Source organism: Cibotium barometz, chromosome 35 (assembly GCF_041138505.1).
Source record: "Cibotium barometz isolate CiBa-2024 chromosome 35, ASM4113850v1, whole genome shotgun sequence".
NCBI classification, from domain to species: domain Eukaryota; kingdom Viridiplantae; phylum Streptophyta; class Polypodiopsida; order Cyatheales; family Cibotiaceae; genus Cibotium; species Cibotium barometz.
Genome location: NC_141080.1, coordinates 45,078,487 through 45,091,581, shown reverse-complemented (window position 1 = coordinate 45,091,581; position 13,095 = coordinate 45,078,487). Strand labels below are relative to the sequence as shown.

General features: G+C 41.4%; 1 protein-coding gene across 1 annotated transcript; it reads left to right on the top strand.

Moving 5' to 3' along the window:
• The first annotated feature begins 479 nt into the window (after positions 1-479).
• LOC147618499 (uncharacterized) lies at positions 480-4,206 on the top strand. Its single transcript, XM_086775173.1, has 3 exons — positions 480-1,241; positions 1,526-1,606; positions 1,727-4,206. Exons 2-3 carry the CDS (start codon positions 1,580-1,582, stop codon positions 4,013-4,015), a joined length of 2,316 nt encoding a protein of 771 aa, XP_086631299.1. The 5' UTR covers positions 480-1,241; positions 1,526-1,579; the 3' UTR covers positions 4,016-4,206.
• The last annotated feature ends 8,889 nt before the right edge of the window (positions 4,207-13,095 follow it).

Genomic DNA, 13,095 nt, shown 5'->3' with positions numbered 1-13,095 from the left:
GGGCTCACAAATACGATAAGCTCGCTTAAACCCAAGGCGCTTCTCAAAACATTGTTTACATTTTGCTCAACAAATCACAAAACTTGCACATTCCTCAAAATTGAGTAAAATTTGAAATTTACAGGTAAAAAATGCTAATGTTGCAGCAGGTCCAGTTTGCAGGATTTTGCGAACACTTTATCAAAAGTGAGTAAAATTAAAATTTACAGGTGAAAAATTTGGAGGACCTCCAAAATTTTTCAAGTTTTAGTTATACTCCAATAAAAATAGAAGAAAATGATGGTCCGAAATTATAGTTTCCTCTTCAACCCAAGGAAACAAGGAAATGGTTGTCCCAAAAATATCATTTCCTCTTCAACCCAAGGAGAAAAGGATTCAGGTAAGGTTCTGTAAAAATAGTTTCCAAAACACTTCTAATATAATACCTTCATCTGAGGCGATGATGGGGATGAAGGTCATTTTCTCCTCGACAGTATGAATTTTAGAAGAGTAAACTGTTTGGCTTGAACTGTACCTCTCGAAGAGAGAGGGGCCAGCAAAGCCGGGCCAGGTATGACCTATATAGCCTACAGGCTACAGCTGTCTATGGAGGCGTTCCAGTCAGGCGGGCCGGCGGCTACAAGGGGAGGTTCTCAAGAGAACTTTGAAGACACCCACGCCATCCTCCACTTACTGCTCGCCTCGTAGCCCCTACTCCACAGCAGGTAGAGGCAGAAGCTGGTATCGCGCGGCAGGAAAGGCGCCGCTCTTGAACTCAAGGGAGCCGAAAGCAGAAGAGAACTGTGAACATATATGCATGCTTTTCAGGCAATAATATGATGTCACTAAAATTTCAAATGTTGTTCTCGGTTTCACGAAAATTTGCAGGTTGTTAGCGCTCTCGCAACAGAGAGGCAACAGCAATGAGAGCAGCACGCCAAATGAGAGCTCAGCGCCTAGCTAAGCTGCTGGTGTTGAGAAGCTGAGACTCGAGAGTGCAGGAGGAGGAGGGCCGGGAGCAAAAGAAAAAAAAAAGGCAGCACCGACTGTCCAGATTCTGACAAAGGACGCCAAAAAAAAGCTCGCCGGATGCCTTGTCTCTGATGCTTCTGTAAACCCTAGCAAGTAGCAACCGAAGGAGGACCAACTGCCGAATGGCTTTTGCCCTTTGAATCGCTCCCTAGATTGTCCGTTTCAGGCTCCCTCCACTGTCCAGAGACTGCAGCCTGCAGGTTCTCACATTGCCCATTTTGGCATTTGAGGTGCGAAAATAAACATTTGCTATTTAAATTTTACACCTTTACAGTGTTACACACAGAGAGAGAGAGACACACACACAGTGACAGAGTGTTATAGACATTCATACACACTGCATGATGTGTGTGTATGTGTTTGTCACTTCTGCTTTTGTGAGTGTATACAAAGGCTTTCCCGAGGCTATTATACTTATAATCTTAAGTTCTTTTTGTGTGTATGTGTATGCGTGGAGAGATAGAGAGACAAAGACATTGGAAGCAAATTGATGGCTCATCTTACTTGTTTGCAGTTCCCAATATGTTTGTGTCTACTACTTTTTGGTGCACCCTCAACATCCAAGGGCATGGCTAATAGCAGCAAATGTGAAAAGGTAAGTTGACATGCTATTAGTTGACAAGTTGTGTTGATTGATTTTGATATGCTTTTGTGCTAATCATTAGTATTTGGGTTCTATGTTGGTCATTTATGTACAATGTTAAAATATTTGCAGGTGTTTCAACCTACTCTTGTGCAATTCTTTGGCAACAAGAGAGTGAATAACATTATGAATGTAGAGAGACCGAAAAAGAAAAAGGTAACCGAAGAAGTCATGGAGGAGCTATTTGGTTCTAGTGGAGACTCTGAGGATGATGACGAGTATGATGATCCAGAAGTAGAGGAGTTTGAGGATGAGCTTGGTATAGATTTGGAGATTTTGGGAGAAAGCACTCAAGAGGAAGCTCTCAATGCGACTTCGATAGGCACGGAAGAGAGCAAAGCAACACAAACAGAGAAGAAAGGTTCAATACGTAAGTTTCGGCAAGAGTGGACACGTAAGTATGCTTTTCTTAAGGACATAGTCCGTGGTAGACAGGAGTTTATGAAATGCCTTTGGTGTGAGCAGTACAAACTAAAAGATCCTTGGGGTAGAGGTAATGGCTGCAAGACGATTATGTTGAGTGCAATTAGAAAGCATAGAAAGTCTAAAGAACATGCATGGGCTGCATCACGATTTCGTAGTGAGAGTGGCGTACAATTGCCTGCACACATGGAAGTGATGACATGTAGAAATACCTCTAGAGTAATAACAGTTATGAAACTTGCATACTTCAATGCAAGAGAAGACCTGGCCTTGAGGAAGTATGAGAAACTATGCGACCTTGCTTATGCCTTGGGTTTGGAAAGCATGCCTAAACGAAACGACTACTCTTCTTACACAAATAGAGTAGCCGGAAAAGACTTCATGTTTTGCATATCTGAATACATAAAAAATCGTCATCTTGCTGAATTGCTACAGAGTTCTTTTTATGGTGTTACACTAAATGAATCAACAGACAGAGGTATGGAGAAACATTTGATTGTATATTTTTGCTTTATACCATTGAATGGAAAGGGATTGAGCAAAATAGAGTTTGCACGTCTGCATCTTGTATCTGATGGTTGTGCACAAACCAAGTATGATGAATTGTGTAAAGTGTTGGCTGAATTTGGACTTGAGAAGCATCGCATGGTGGGCATTGCTACTGATGGCGATAGCTCCATGCTTGGTTGTAATGAAGGTTTGGTAGCAAAGTTGAAGCGTGATATTCCCCATCTTACAAGCATTCATTGTATTGCACATAGGGAAGCTCTTGCTGTTGCAGATGCAGCAAAACATTTTCGTTGTCTTTCATATATTGATAAGGTTGCTAACAAGGTTTATTCTCGGATAGCTGCTTCTAGCATACGACATTCGGAGTTTCAAGATTTGCTTAAGGAGATGAATCTGCAAGCTCTTGAGGTGCTTCAAATACATGATGTAAGATGGTTAGCAAGAGGTAATGTCATGATTAGATTGACACAGCTGATGCTTGCAATTCTTAGCGTTTGGCAAGAAGATGCACCTGATTGGTATGCAAAGTTGAAAACATATAAGGTTCTTTTTTGCATTCACATGCTTGCCGATGTTTTGCATGACATGAACATGTTGAGCCAGCAATTCCAGGCAGCTATTGTTAACATGTCTTTCATTAGTACATGCATTGATGTATGTATAGCTTCGTTGAGGAGAAAGTTTTTGCTGCAAGAGTTTGGAAAAGGTAGTCTGTACCTCAAGAAGTTCATGTCTGACACCGAAAGTGGAATTTTGCAACATGTAAATGAGGAGGGAAAAATATATGCACATGCGCTTTCTTATGCGGCGAGAATTCTAGGCAAGGATAAAAAAGGGATTCCCTTAGATCCCTTTGCAGGTGATGTAATGACTTGTGTTGATCTTGCGAAGGGTTTTGTGCAAAAGGTCATTGATTGCATAAATGAAAGATTTTCAGATGTATTTTTGTTCAATGCTGTGAAGTTGTTTAGCCTACAATATTATCCTCGTGATGCAAAAAGGCCGCGTGATACTTCAGAAAGGGAGGAGAAGGTAACCAAATGGCTTGATGAATTGTTGAACAAATTTGGAGGGTTTCTTGTGGATAAGCAGGCTTGCAAGAATGAGTTATTGTCATTTACAGATATGTTGTATTATGGTTGTGAGGGTATGAATATGATGGATGCTTGGCGTGTCTTTTCTACCAATATGGAATGGCAAAACACGTATCCAAACATAATGAAGCTCTGGCAAATCATGTTGGTGATACCAGCCTCATCAGTTTCATGTGAGCGAGGATTCTCTAAGCAAAATGTCATTAAGACATATCAACGCCAATGTTTAGATGTAAAGACTCTTGAGGCATTGATGAGAATTTCACTTCTTGGACCACATGTCAATGATGTGGATTGGGCATGTGGAAGATATGAAAGCAAGGAGAGTATGTGATGGATTATGATCATTTTGCATAAGTATGGTGGTCTTTGCAATTCGTATTTTAGTTGTTGATGGTTTGATGATTTGTTGGACAGCATTAAAAACATCTTGGAAAAAGTAATTGCTTCAGCCAATCTGTTGTTCTATACTTCTTGGCTCAGACTCGATATTTTCATAATGAAAAGCTTGGCAAGATTTTCACTAATTTGCTGGATTTCGACACATTTGTTGTTGTTTCTTTTATTGTCAGCATGTTTATGCTTTTGCCTCTTGGTAAGAGTATTAATTGTTTTGGGAGCTGTTATACTGGTTTGTTTTTGCAGGTTTGAGAGCGGTTGTGCTGGTGTTTTAGGAGCTGTTGTATTGGTTTTTTTGGGCCTATGGACCTATTAGTGATAATGTCGGTGGCATCGCGGAAATGACAAGAATGAGCCACGAAATTCGTGAGCGAACTGATGCCCTGGATGCTGCAGAAAGCATAGCAGCTGCTATTGGAAAGGTGGGTGGTTTTGTTGTATACAGCATTGTGTTCTGTTGAATGGAGGGTGTCACCAAGCCAGATTATGCAACATGTGTGAAAATTTCTACAGATGTCTCCCTAAAAGAGATGATTCCTCCTGGTGCTTTGGTGATGTTAACATCTCTCATTGTGGGAATCTTGTTTGGAGTGGAGACATCGACAGGAGCTTTGGCTGGAGCACTAGTCTCTTGTGTGCAGGTATGTCTCATAATTTTCTCTGTCTTCAAATTTTCCATGTCTCAGGTTTGTTAGCAATTAGAACAGTTAGTGTGTTGAGCATTGAAATATTGTCTTCTCATTTTGGTGGGCTCATAAACAAATCTACCGAGTAGTTCTCTTTACATATTCTTTTTCTAATAGCTCAAATTTAGAATCGAGAATTGTGTACATAATCGAAAGTGACTCGAAGCCCGTCTAGGTTCCCGAAGGCGTCATTTGATGCCTAGTATAGGTTGCTAAGGTGTCATTAAAATTTTTGTGATGCCTAGCATAGGGAGTCAAATTTCTGGCCTACTTGAAGGCCATGGTTGTGTAATTACAATTGGCATGTGTGTTGGTGCGTGGGTTTTGTGTGTGCGCTATTTTGTGCCTTCCATTTGGAATGGAAGGCACCAAGCTTTGGTCACCTAGGCCCACACCAATCTTGTTCTCACCTAAAGTGGGTGTGTGTGCTGTTTTGTGCCTTCCATTTGGAACAGAAGGCACCAAGCTTTTGGTCACCTGCTTGCCATGAGTAGGCCCACACCATTCTTGTTCTGGCCCACACCATTCTTGTTCTCACCTGAAGTATAAGCATCCAAAAAAACTGTAACGATATAGACTCACGTCTTGGATCTCTCTCCATTGGTTGAAATTTTAAGTATTATCACCATCTCCTACTTCCTTCTATGTATTAATCCATCTGCCTCCCCAATCAGCCTTATTAAGTCTATCACCTACTTTCTTATATGTATTAATCAAGACATCCTCCCAATCAACGAGGAACCATCCCTTGCCTCCGGCTACCTGCCCTACACTAGCGGTTGCATCTGCACCGTAAACACCAGGATTGAATAACTGAAAAATATACTACAATTACATTCTGTCACTTCCTCTAAGACCTTATAAGACCACCTGTTAAAATCTTGTAAGGACATTAAACCATTAAATGGAGGAGTTAGCCATCTGCATATCAATGGACAGCATGCATAGTTCACATGTACTACAGCATGAGGGCCCAGAGTTTCACCCAAGCTCTTACAAAATAGCACATCTCCTAGCTGTGCATTGACAATGCACACATTTCCATGCTCTGTCCTAGCTTTAACAAGAGCATATCAGAAATATAGAAAGAACCAAGGAAGCCTAGAGAGATCACTACAAATCCTACACTAAACTAACAGTTCTCAGAATCTAGTTAGCAGTTGAGAACCTATACAATACAGCACATGAGACCACAAACTGCGAGTAGCCCACTCCACTTGTTACGCACCCAATAATTCACAAGAAGCTAAACTAGCACATATCCTAGCTGACCTTATGCTACACCCTTTTCCATACTCTCTGTTCTATTAGAAACCCATTAAAGCATGTCAAAAATCCAAATAGACAAAAGAAACCCACGTGAGACACTTCCAATTCTTAAAAAGTGAAGAGCATGCAAACTAACACAATCTCTGCAATTCTATCAGAAAATCGCTACAAATCATACACTAAACACTAAGAACCTAATTAGCGGTTGAGAATCTGACAATAAAGCACATGAGACCACAAACTGAAGTAACCCACTCCGCTTCTTACACACCCCAAACTAAGGGTCCTTACAGACAATCCACCTTTGAAAAGAAGAGACCTAATTTGTCTGACCCTTCTGGCCACAAGCACGCTTAGTGATCCAAACTTCAACACGCCCATGCAAAACCTATGCAAACCATGTGAAATCAACAAAAGTGATCTACTAGCAACCATATCGATTGCATTGATACTACCTTCAGTATTTAGAGATTAGTTATTTACAGTCTGACAATGATGTATTTAGTATGCTTTCTGCTAAGGATAAGATTGATGAGACCAACTACCTATTGTGGTCCTATATGATGCACCATGTATTGCTCACACCAATGCTCACACCAAAGGGGCTTTGGAATGTTGTTATTAACATTGAGGCATGCCCTATCATAGCATAGTACAGGTACTTTGGATGGTGATCCAAGGAGTTTTGATATATAATTATGGCATCCACCTCCACACCTCCCTCAACATAACAAGCGAGGTGGGATAGTAGGGATGCACAGACACATGCATTACTGGTACTTTCAGTGAAAAAGAGCATTATTCCTCATATTCGCTCATGTAAAACTGTGAAGCATGCTTGGGATGTGTTTGATGTGCTTTACCAAGTGTGTAACGAGGCACGAGTGGCCTACTTACGTAAGCGGTTAGAGTCCAAGCATATAAATGAGGAAGATTTAATGTCACAAGGATTAAAGATCTCAGGGAGCAACTAGCATGTATTGGAGCTATTGAGAAGACTGTGCATTTTTACATATCAGATGATAAGCTCCACGACACGCTCTTTGTTCAGCATTGTTTTATGCTGCACAACTGGATGAAACAGCAAGGACACTGTTTGCGTTATCATTGGGTATGGTCAGATGGTGCCGCTTCACAGTTCAAGGCATGAAGACCACACTATTTCGTAGCCAGGTATTATCAGTTGACAGGATTGCTTATGATGCATAACTTCTTTGCTTCAGGGCATGGAAAAGGAGAGCATGATGGTGCAGGTGCTATTATCAAGAGAACCCTGACGCACGAAGAGCTAAAACCCGATGGCTGGCCCATGAAGTGTGCGGCTGATGTGGTCAATTTTTTGAACGCGAGGTTTCAACCGACAATGGAACTTCTATTCTCATCACATCTATCTATCCATTCTTTCTCATCTATCTGATTCGCATTACATCTCATCACATCTATTCACGTCACATTCTCGTCACTCCTATTCTCATCGCATCCATCCAGCCATTCATTCCCATCTATTTAGTGTCTATTATTCTCATAACTTGTCCGGGCTCATACCAGGTTTTTGCATCTATGCTTCGGCTCATAATTAAGGGTAATCCCAATGTCCTTACTTTTGATGAGAATGTTGCAATTCTCTTGCAAAAAGTGTAATCTCGACAAAACCAAACTAGTAGTGTGGGAGATTAGGCATTTGCTGCATTTAAAAAGGTAAAGGCTTCTCAGGGCGGCTATAAGCCAAAGGTAGAATTAGCCTAGTCTTCTAGAAAGAATGCTAAGAAGAGGGGTGATAAGCCTAAGAACAAAGGTAAACGCAACTACTATCGGTAGCCATGTCATTACATCAATGCTTAAAAAGCTAGAGAAGGAGAAGAAGAAAGAGTCAGGTATGCATCAATACCAAGGGCTGAAAAGACAGAGTCAACAAACTATGCATAGGATGATTGGGCATTCATTGTGCAGTGTAGTTATAATCCTTCTATCCATGACATAAGCATGTTAATGAGACAAATCAGCATGTTTGGTACTTTGATTGCATAGAGGAATCCAACCTTACATCCTTATAATCATGGGGAGACAGGCACCACAAATGCTTACATGATTCTTATCAGTACAGTCTTAAAAGACAAGGATGGCAAGACAAGGACATGCTTCAAAAACATTGCAGTTAAGAGGAAGATTTGATCTTCATCTTAAAAGGTTCATCACCTTGATCATTCAAAGTTCAGCTCAATTCACCAAGGTAATAAATTTTTGAATTGTTGGAGCATGAAAGAAACAAGATTTTTTTATCCTCTTCAACTTTTTGAATAGCTCCCTTCATACATTTGGCCGGATTTGTCAAAACCACCTCAGTTCCAAAGGTTTTCAACAACCCCTAATGCTCCACATGGATGTAGGCATTGTTAGGATCATCTTGTAGCCTTTAGATGCAATAATGAAGCCAAATCTATACCATCTTCTTGAGCTTCCTTGGGGATTTTTCAAGCGTGCGAGGTGTGTCACACGTGTTAATGCATTGTTTAGGCTTGTTCACATGCGATGTGCATTTTGTGCCTTGATTCATGCACACTTTGGCATTTCTAGCATTTGTTTACACTATCTATGCTTTTATAGTATTGATCATATGCACATTGATCGTTTGTTTCACACTTAGAGATTTTATAGCCTTGGTTTGCATGCTTTGGCTTATTAGGTGTGTTCACACGTAACTTAATTGTGTGGTGTGGGGAATTATTCATGTGCATTGGTGTGTTGTGAGCTTTGTTCACACCACACGCCTTACACTTTGAGCATTTGGATGTTCATATGGCACCGAGGTGCAACATTGGGTATGTATGCCATGCATGTGAGCTGTGTATCATGATCATCAGATGTCTAGTTCGAATGAGCAGGCAGCATTATCATACTATTTTGATGAGTGCAAGGCTATGTAAATGTATGCACCTTTACATCCCTTTCTATGGGTCAGACAAGGAGCTAGCATGCTTACTTGGATTTCATTGATTGATTCGGGACCCTTTGCACATACCAACACTTTTGGGATGAGTGGTGCACGTGCAAGTATGGTTTTGATCCATATCATTCGGCTAAGGATGATGATGATGTTTGTGATGTAGCTATGGATGATTATATGTGTGATAATGGTCATTCATGGGATGCATTTGGTGAGTCATGGCATGACAGTTTGGATCCTTGAAGGACACACATCGAGCTTGCTTACACTTTTGCCGCTATCACATGGTGTTCGCATAGGCCTCAATAGCTTCTACAACTCACACACAACATCAACTAGCCATTATCTCATTGGTTCTCATTTACCTAGACTGATTCATTCATTGTATTATGATGAGGATGATGCATATGATGATGTTGTACTGCACACGCATGCACGTGATTATATTGATACACATGCACATGTACATGTTGATGTAGCTACACATGTATGTGATGATATTGTATGTGATAGTGATGTGCGTGAGTCGGATCATGTAAGCATGACCTCGAGGGTAGTGACAGCAGCAAGCATGACGAGGGTTAATACACCTATGTCCATCTATTTCCCTAGAGATCATAGTGATGCATTAGCTAATCGAGAAGGACGATTAGTGGTTTATGAGCATTTGATCAGTGATACATCCGTTGTTGCACATGTGATTATCGATAACTCACAGGACAATTATGAGCACGCATTTTGATAGGAGCCACCATGAGGAGCATACTCTTAAGTTTCTTATTTTAGACATGTCAGGCTACTCTTCTAGGGTTTCTTCATGTAGAGGTATTCACAAGATGGTTACTACCACTACTCCTAGTTCTCATAGATCTAGTAGGTAGCAGCGTTCATGTAGACATAGTTCATATATTCGAGCAACCATGCATTGTTTATGAGGGTAGTGATAATTTTTCTAAGGTTAGGCCTCGTAGGAGAGGTTTGATTGTACATATGGACCTAGAGAGCTTTGTATTTGATTTAGACATTTTCCTAGATCCAATGATTAGAGAGGTTTGCTGCCTTTTGTGGGTGGTTTGATAGGTCCAACAAAATCCAATCCCCACTTCATGAATGGTGTTAGGGGCATAAAGTAAAGGGTATAGACTCTACCGTCTGGCCACAAAACAAATTTTGGTGAGTAGAGATGTCTTCTTTGTTGAGAACTTAGTTCAACCCATGCCTTTATGCAAAAAACAACAAAATGTATGCTCACAAGACATCTTTGATACACTCCTATCTTTGTACAATGCCGGGTAGCCATATGAAGGTGCTGCAAATCAGCCCATATCGGCTAAAAATTAGTTAAAATTTCAGCCCATAGATCAGTTTATTGATGAGGTAATTATGGATGATGTAGTGGATGAGGAAAGAGCAGCCATACATGCATTCCAAGAGTGCCAAAATGATTCGTGTGCACACATTGTGGGACAACAAATTAGCTACTTCTATACCTAGCAAGATGACACATGCAAGTTCTCATTCTGCATCTTATTCTTTTGTGGGGATTGTGCTCTCCTTACTACTATATGAAAAGATGCAGGGGAGAAGAGAGCTTGAGCTCTTGCAAGCACACACACACTCACAAAACCCTAAAAGAGAACACACAAGGTGAGAGGCTAAAAATATTCTTCTTCTTCACACAACACTCAACACACCATATACGAAGATAAGAGTACACACAATATGAAAAGGTACTCAACCAAATACATAATAGGGTTCTCTATAGTGTGAACCCAACTAAATGAGCTGGCACTATAACTATGCTAGTCTCTAGAATGGCTGTCACACAGTCTGTCATCCCACTGGCCGCATATCACCCATGATCTCACCCACCATGCCAGTGGTGTAAGTGTGGGGCCTATCTCCCAGGCAGGTCATCAGTGTCCACCGCCTCACTAGATGAGCTCGATATCTCAACACTCTCCCTCGAGCTCAACTCCATATCATGTACACCAAGCGAAGCCCTGAATCTACGAAGCTTCTCTGTACCCAATGCTTTGGTGAAGATGTCAACGACCTGATCCTGTGTGCTGACATAAACACAAGGTCAACGTCTCCTGCCAAAACCTTCTCTCTGACAAAATGGTAGTGGACCTCTATATGCTTCGTGCTGGCATGAAAAACTAGGTTCCTGGACAACTGTATACTGCTAATGTTGTCAGAGAAAACGACAACTTATCTATCCAGTGATAGACCCAAATCTGCAAGTAGCTTTCTCAACCAAGCTACCTCACATGCTGCCATAGCAGCACCTCTGTACTCGGCCTCTGTATTGGATAGAGCAACCGTAGGTTGCTTCTTGCTGCTCCAAGTCACAACAGCACTCCCCAAAGAAAACATGAAGCCACTAGTAGATCTTCTATCTGAGATACTACCAGCCCAATCAGCATATGTGTACCACTAATAGATCCAAATCTGCAAGTAGCTCTCTCAACCAAGCTACCTCACATGCTGCCATAGCAGCACCTCTGTACTCGGCCTCTGTACTAGATAGAGCAACCGTAGGCTGCTTCTTACTGCTCCAAGTCACAGCAGCACTCCCTAAAGAAAACATGAAGCCACTAGTAGATCTATCTGAGATACTACCAGCCCAATCAGCATCTGTGTACCCATGTACACATATCTCTGTCCCAGTTTCATAAAATAGTCCACAATGCAAAGTAGACCTCACATACCTCAGTATGCGTCTCAATGCATCCAAATGCGGCTTTCAAGGAACCTGTATAAACTGACTCACCAACCTAACAGCATAGCTCAAATCTGGCCTGGTGATTGTCATGTAGATCAAGCTTCCTACTATGTACCTATACATAGTAGGATCCTCCAAAATATCTCTTGAATCTGCACTCAACTTGCCATTCTGATCTAATGGCACTGAGATAAGCTTACAGCTTGTCATACCATACTTGGACAACATGTCCAAGCCATACTGTCTCTGCAGTAATCCAATACCATGTGGTGACCTAATCACCTCAATGCCCAAGAAATATCTGAGCTCCCCCAAATCCTTCATCTCAAACTTCTGTCTAAGCAAGATCTTTACATCAAAGATCTCTGCATCATTGTACCCCGTAATGATCAGGTCATCTACATAGATGACAACAAGCACAACCCCTCTATCACTCTGTCTCACATACAACGAGAAATCTGCATTGGCTACATGAAAGCCAATAGTGACAAGATATTTAGAAATCTTGTCAAACCATGCTCTTTGTGCTTGTTTTAAGCCATACAAGGCTTTCTTCAACCTGCAAACATGCTCGGGGTGACTCACATCCTCATAACCAGGTGGCTGTAACATATACATCTCTTCCTGCAAACATGCTCGGGGTGACTCACATCCTCATAACCAGGTGGCTGCAACATATACACCTCTTCCTGCAAATCCCCAAGAATGCATTCTTTACATCCATATAATGTAAAGACCATTGCTTTGATGCAGCCACCACTACTATGAGAACTCTCACTGTTGCCATCTTGGCAACTGGGCTGAAAGTTTCCTTATAATCAAAACCATATGTCTGTGCATATTCTTTGGCTACCAATCTAGCCTTGTACCTGCTTATGCTTCCATCACTGTTATATTTTACTTTGTACACCCACTTGCATCCAATGGCTTTCTTGCCTTCAGGCAATTGCACTAAATCCCAAGTCTCATTTCCATATAGTGCATCCATCTCCTCATCCATAGCTTTCTCCCAACACACATTTCCAATAGCCTCATCAATGCATGTGGGCTCTACAACCTATACAACTTTTGCCATGTATGCATAGTGATGTGCCACATAACCATCATAGGTAAACCTCTGCACAGGATTCTTCACTCTCCCAGATCTTCGCAACTTTGTATTCATGACTTCCATAGCCTTCTTTACACCAGGTGTTCTCATAGCTGGTATCCCAAGATCCTCACAAGGCTCATCTTTGAGCCACTAGACTCTCCATCAACATGAGAATGCCGTGCAGAAATGTCAGGCATACTAAGGGGCTCAACCACTTTCTCTTTGCCTTCCTTTATGTGATGTACTAATCACATTTGCAGGACTGGTATTATGACGCAGCCTGCCACTCCATGGT

Excerpts from the sequence above, each read along its gene's own strand:
- LOC147618499 (XM_086775173.1), top strand. The coding sequence starts at position 1,580 with ATGGCTAATAGCAGCAAATGTGAAAAG. Across the intron at positions 1,607-1,726 it reads ATAGCAGCAAATGTGAAAAG|GTGTTTCAACCTACTCTTGT; the intron begins GTAAGTTGACAT and ends AAATATTTGCAG.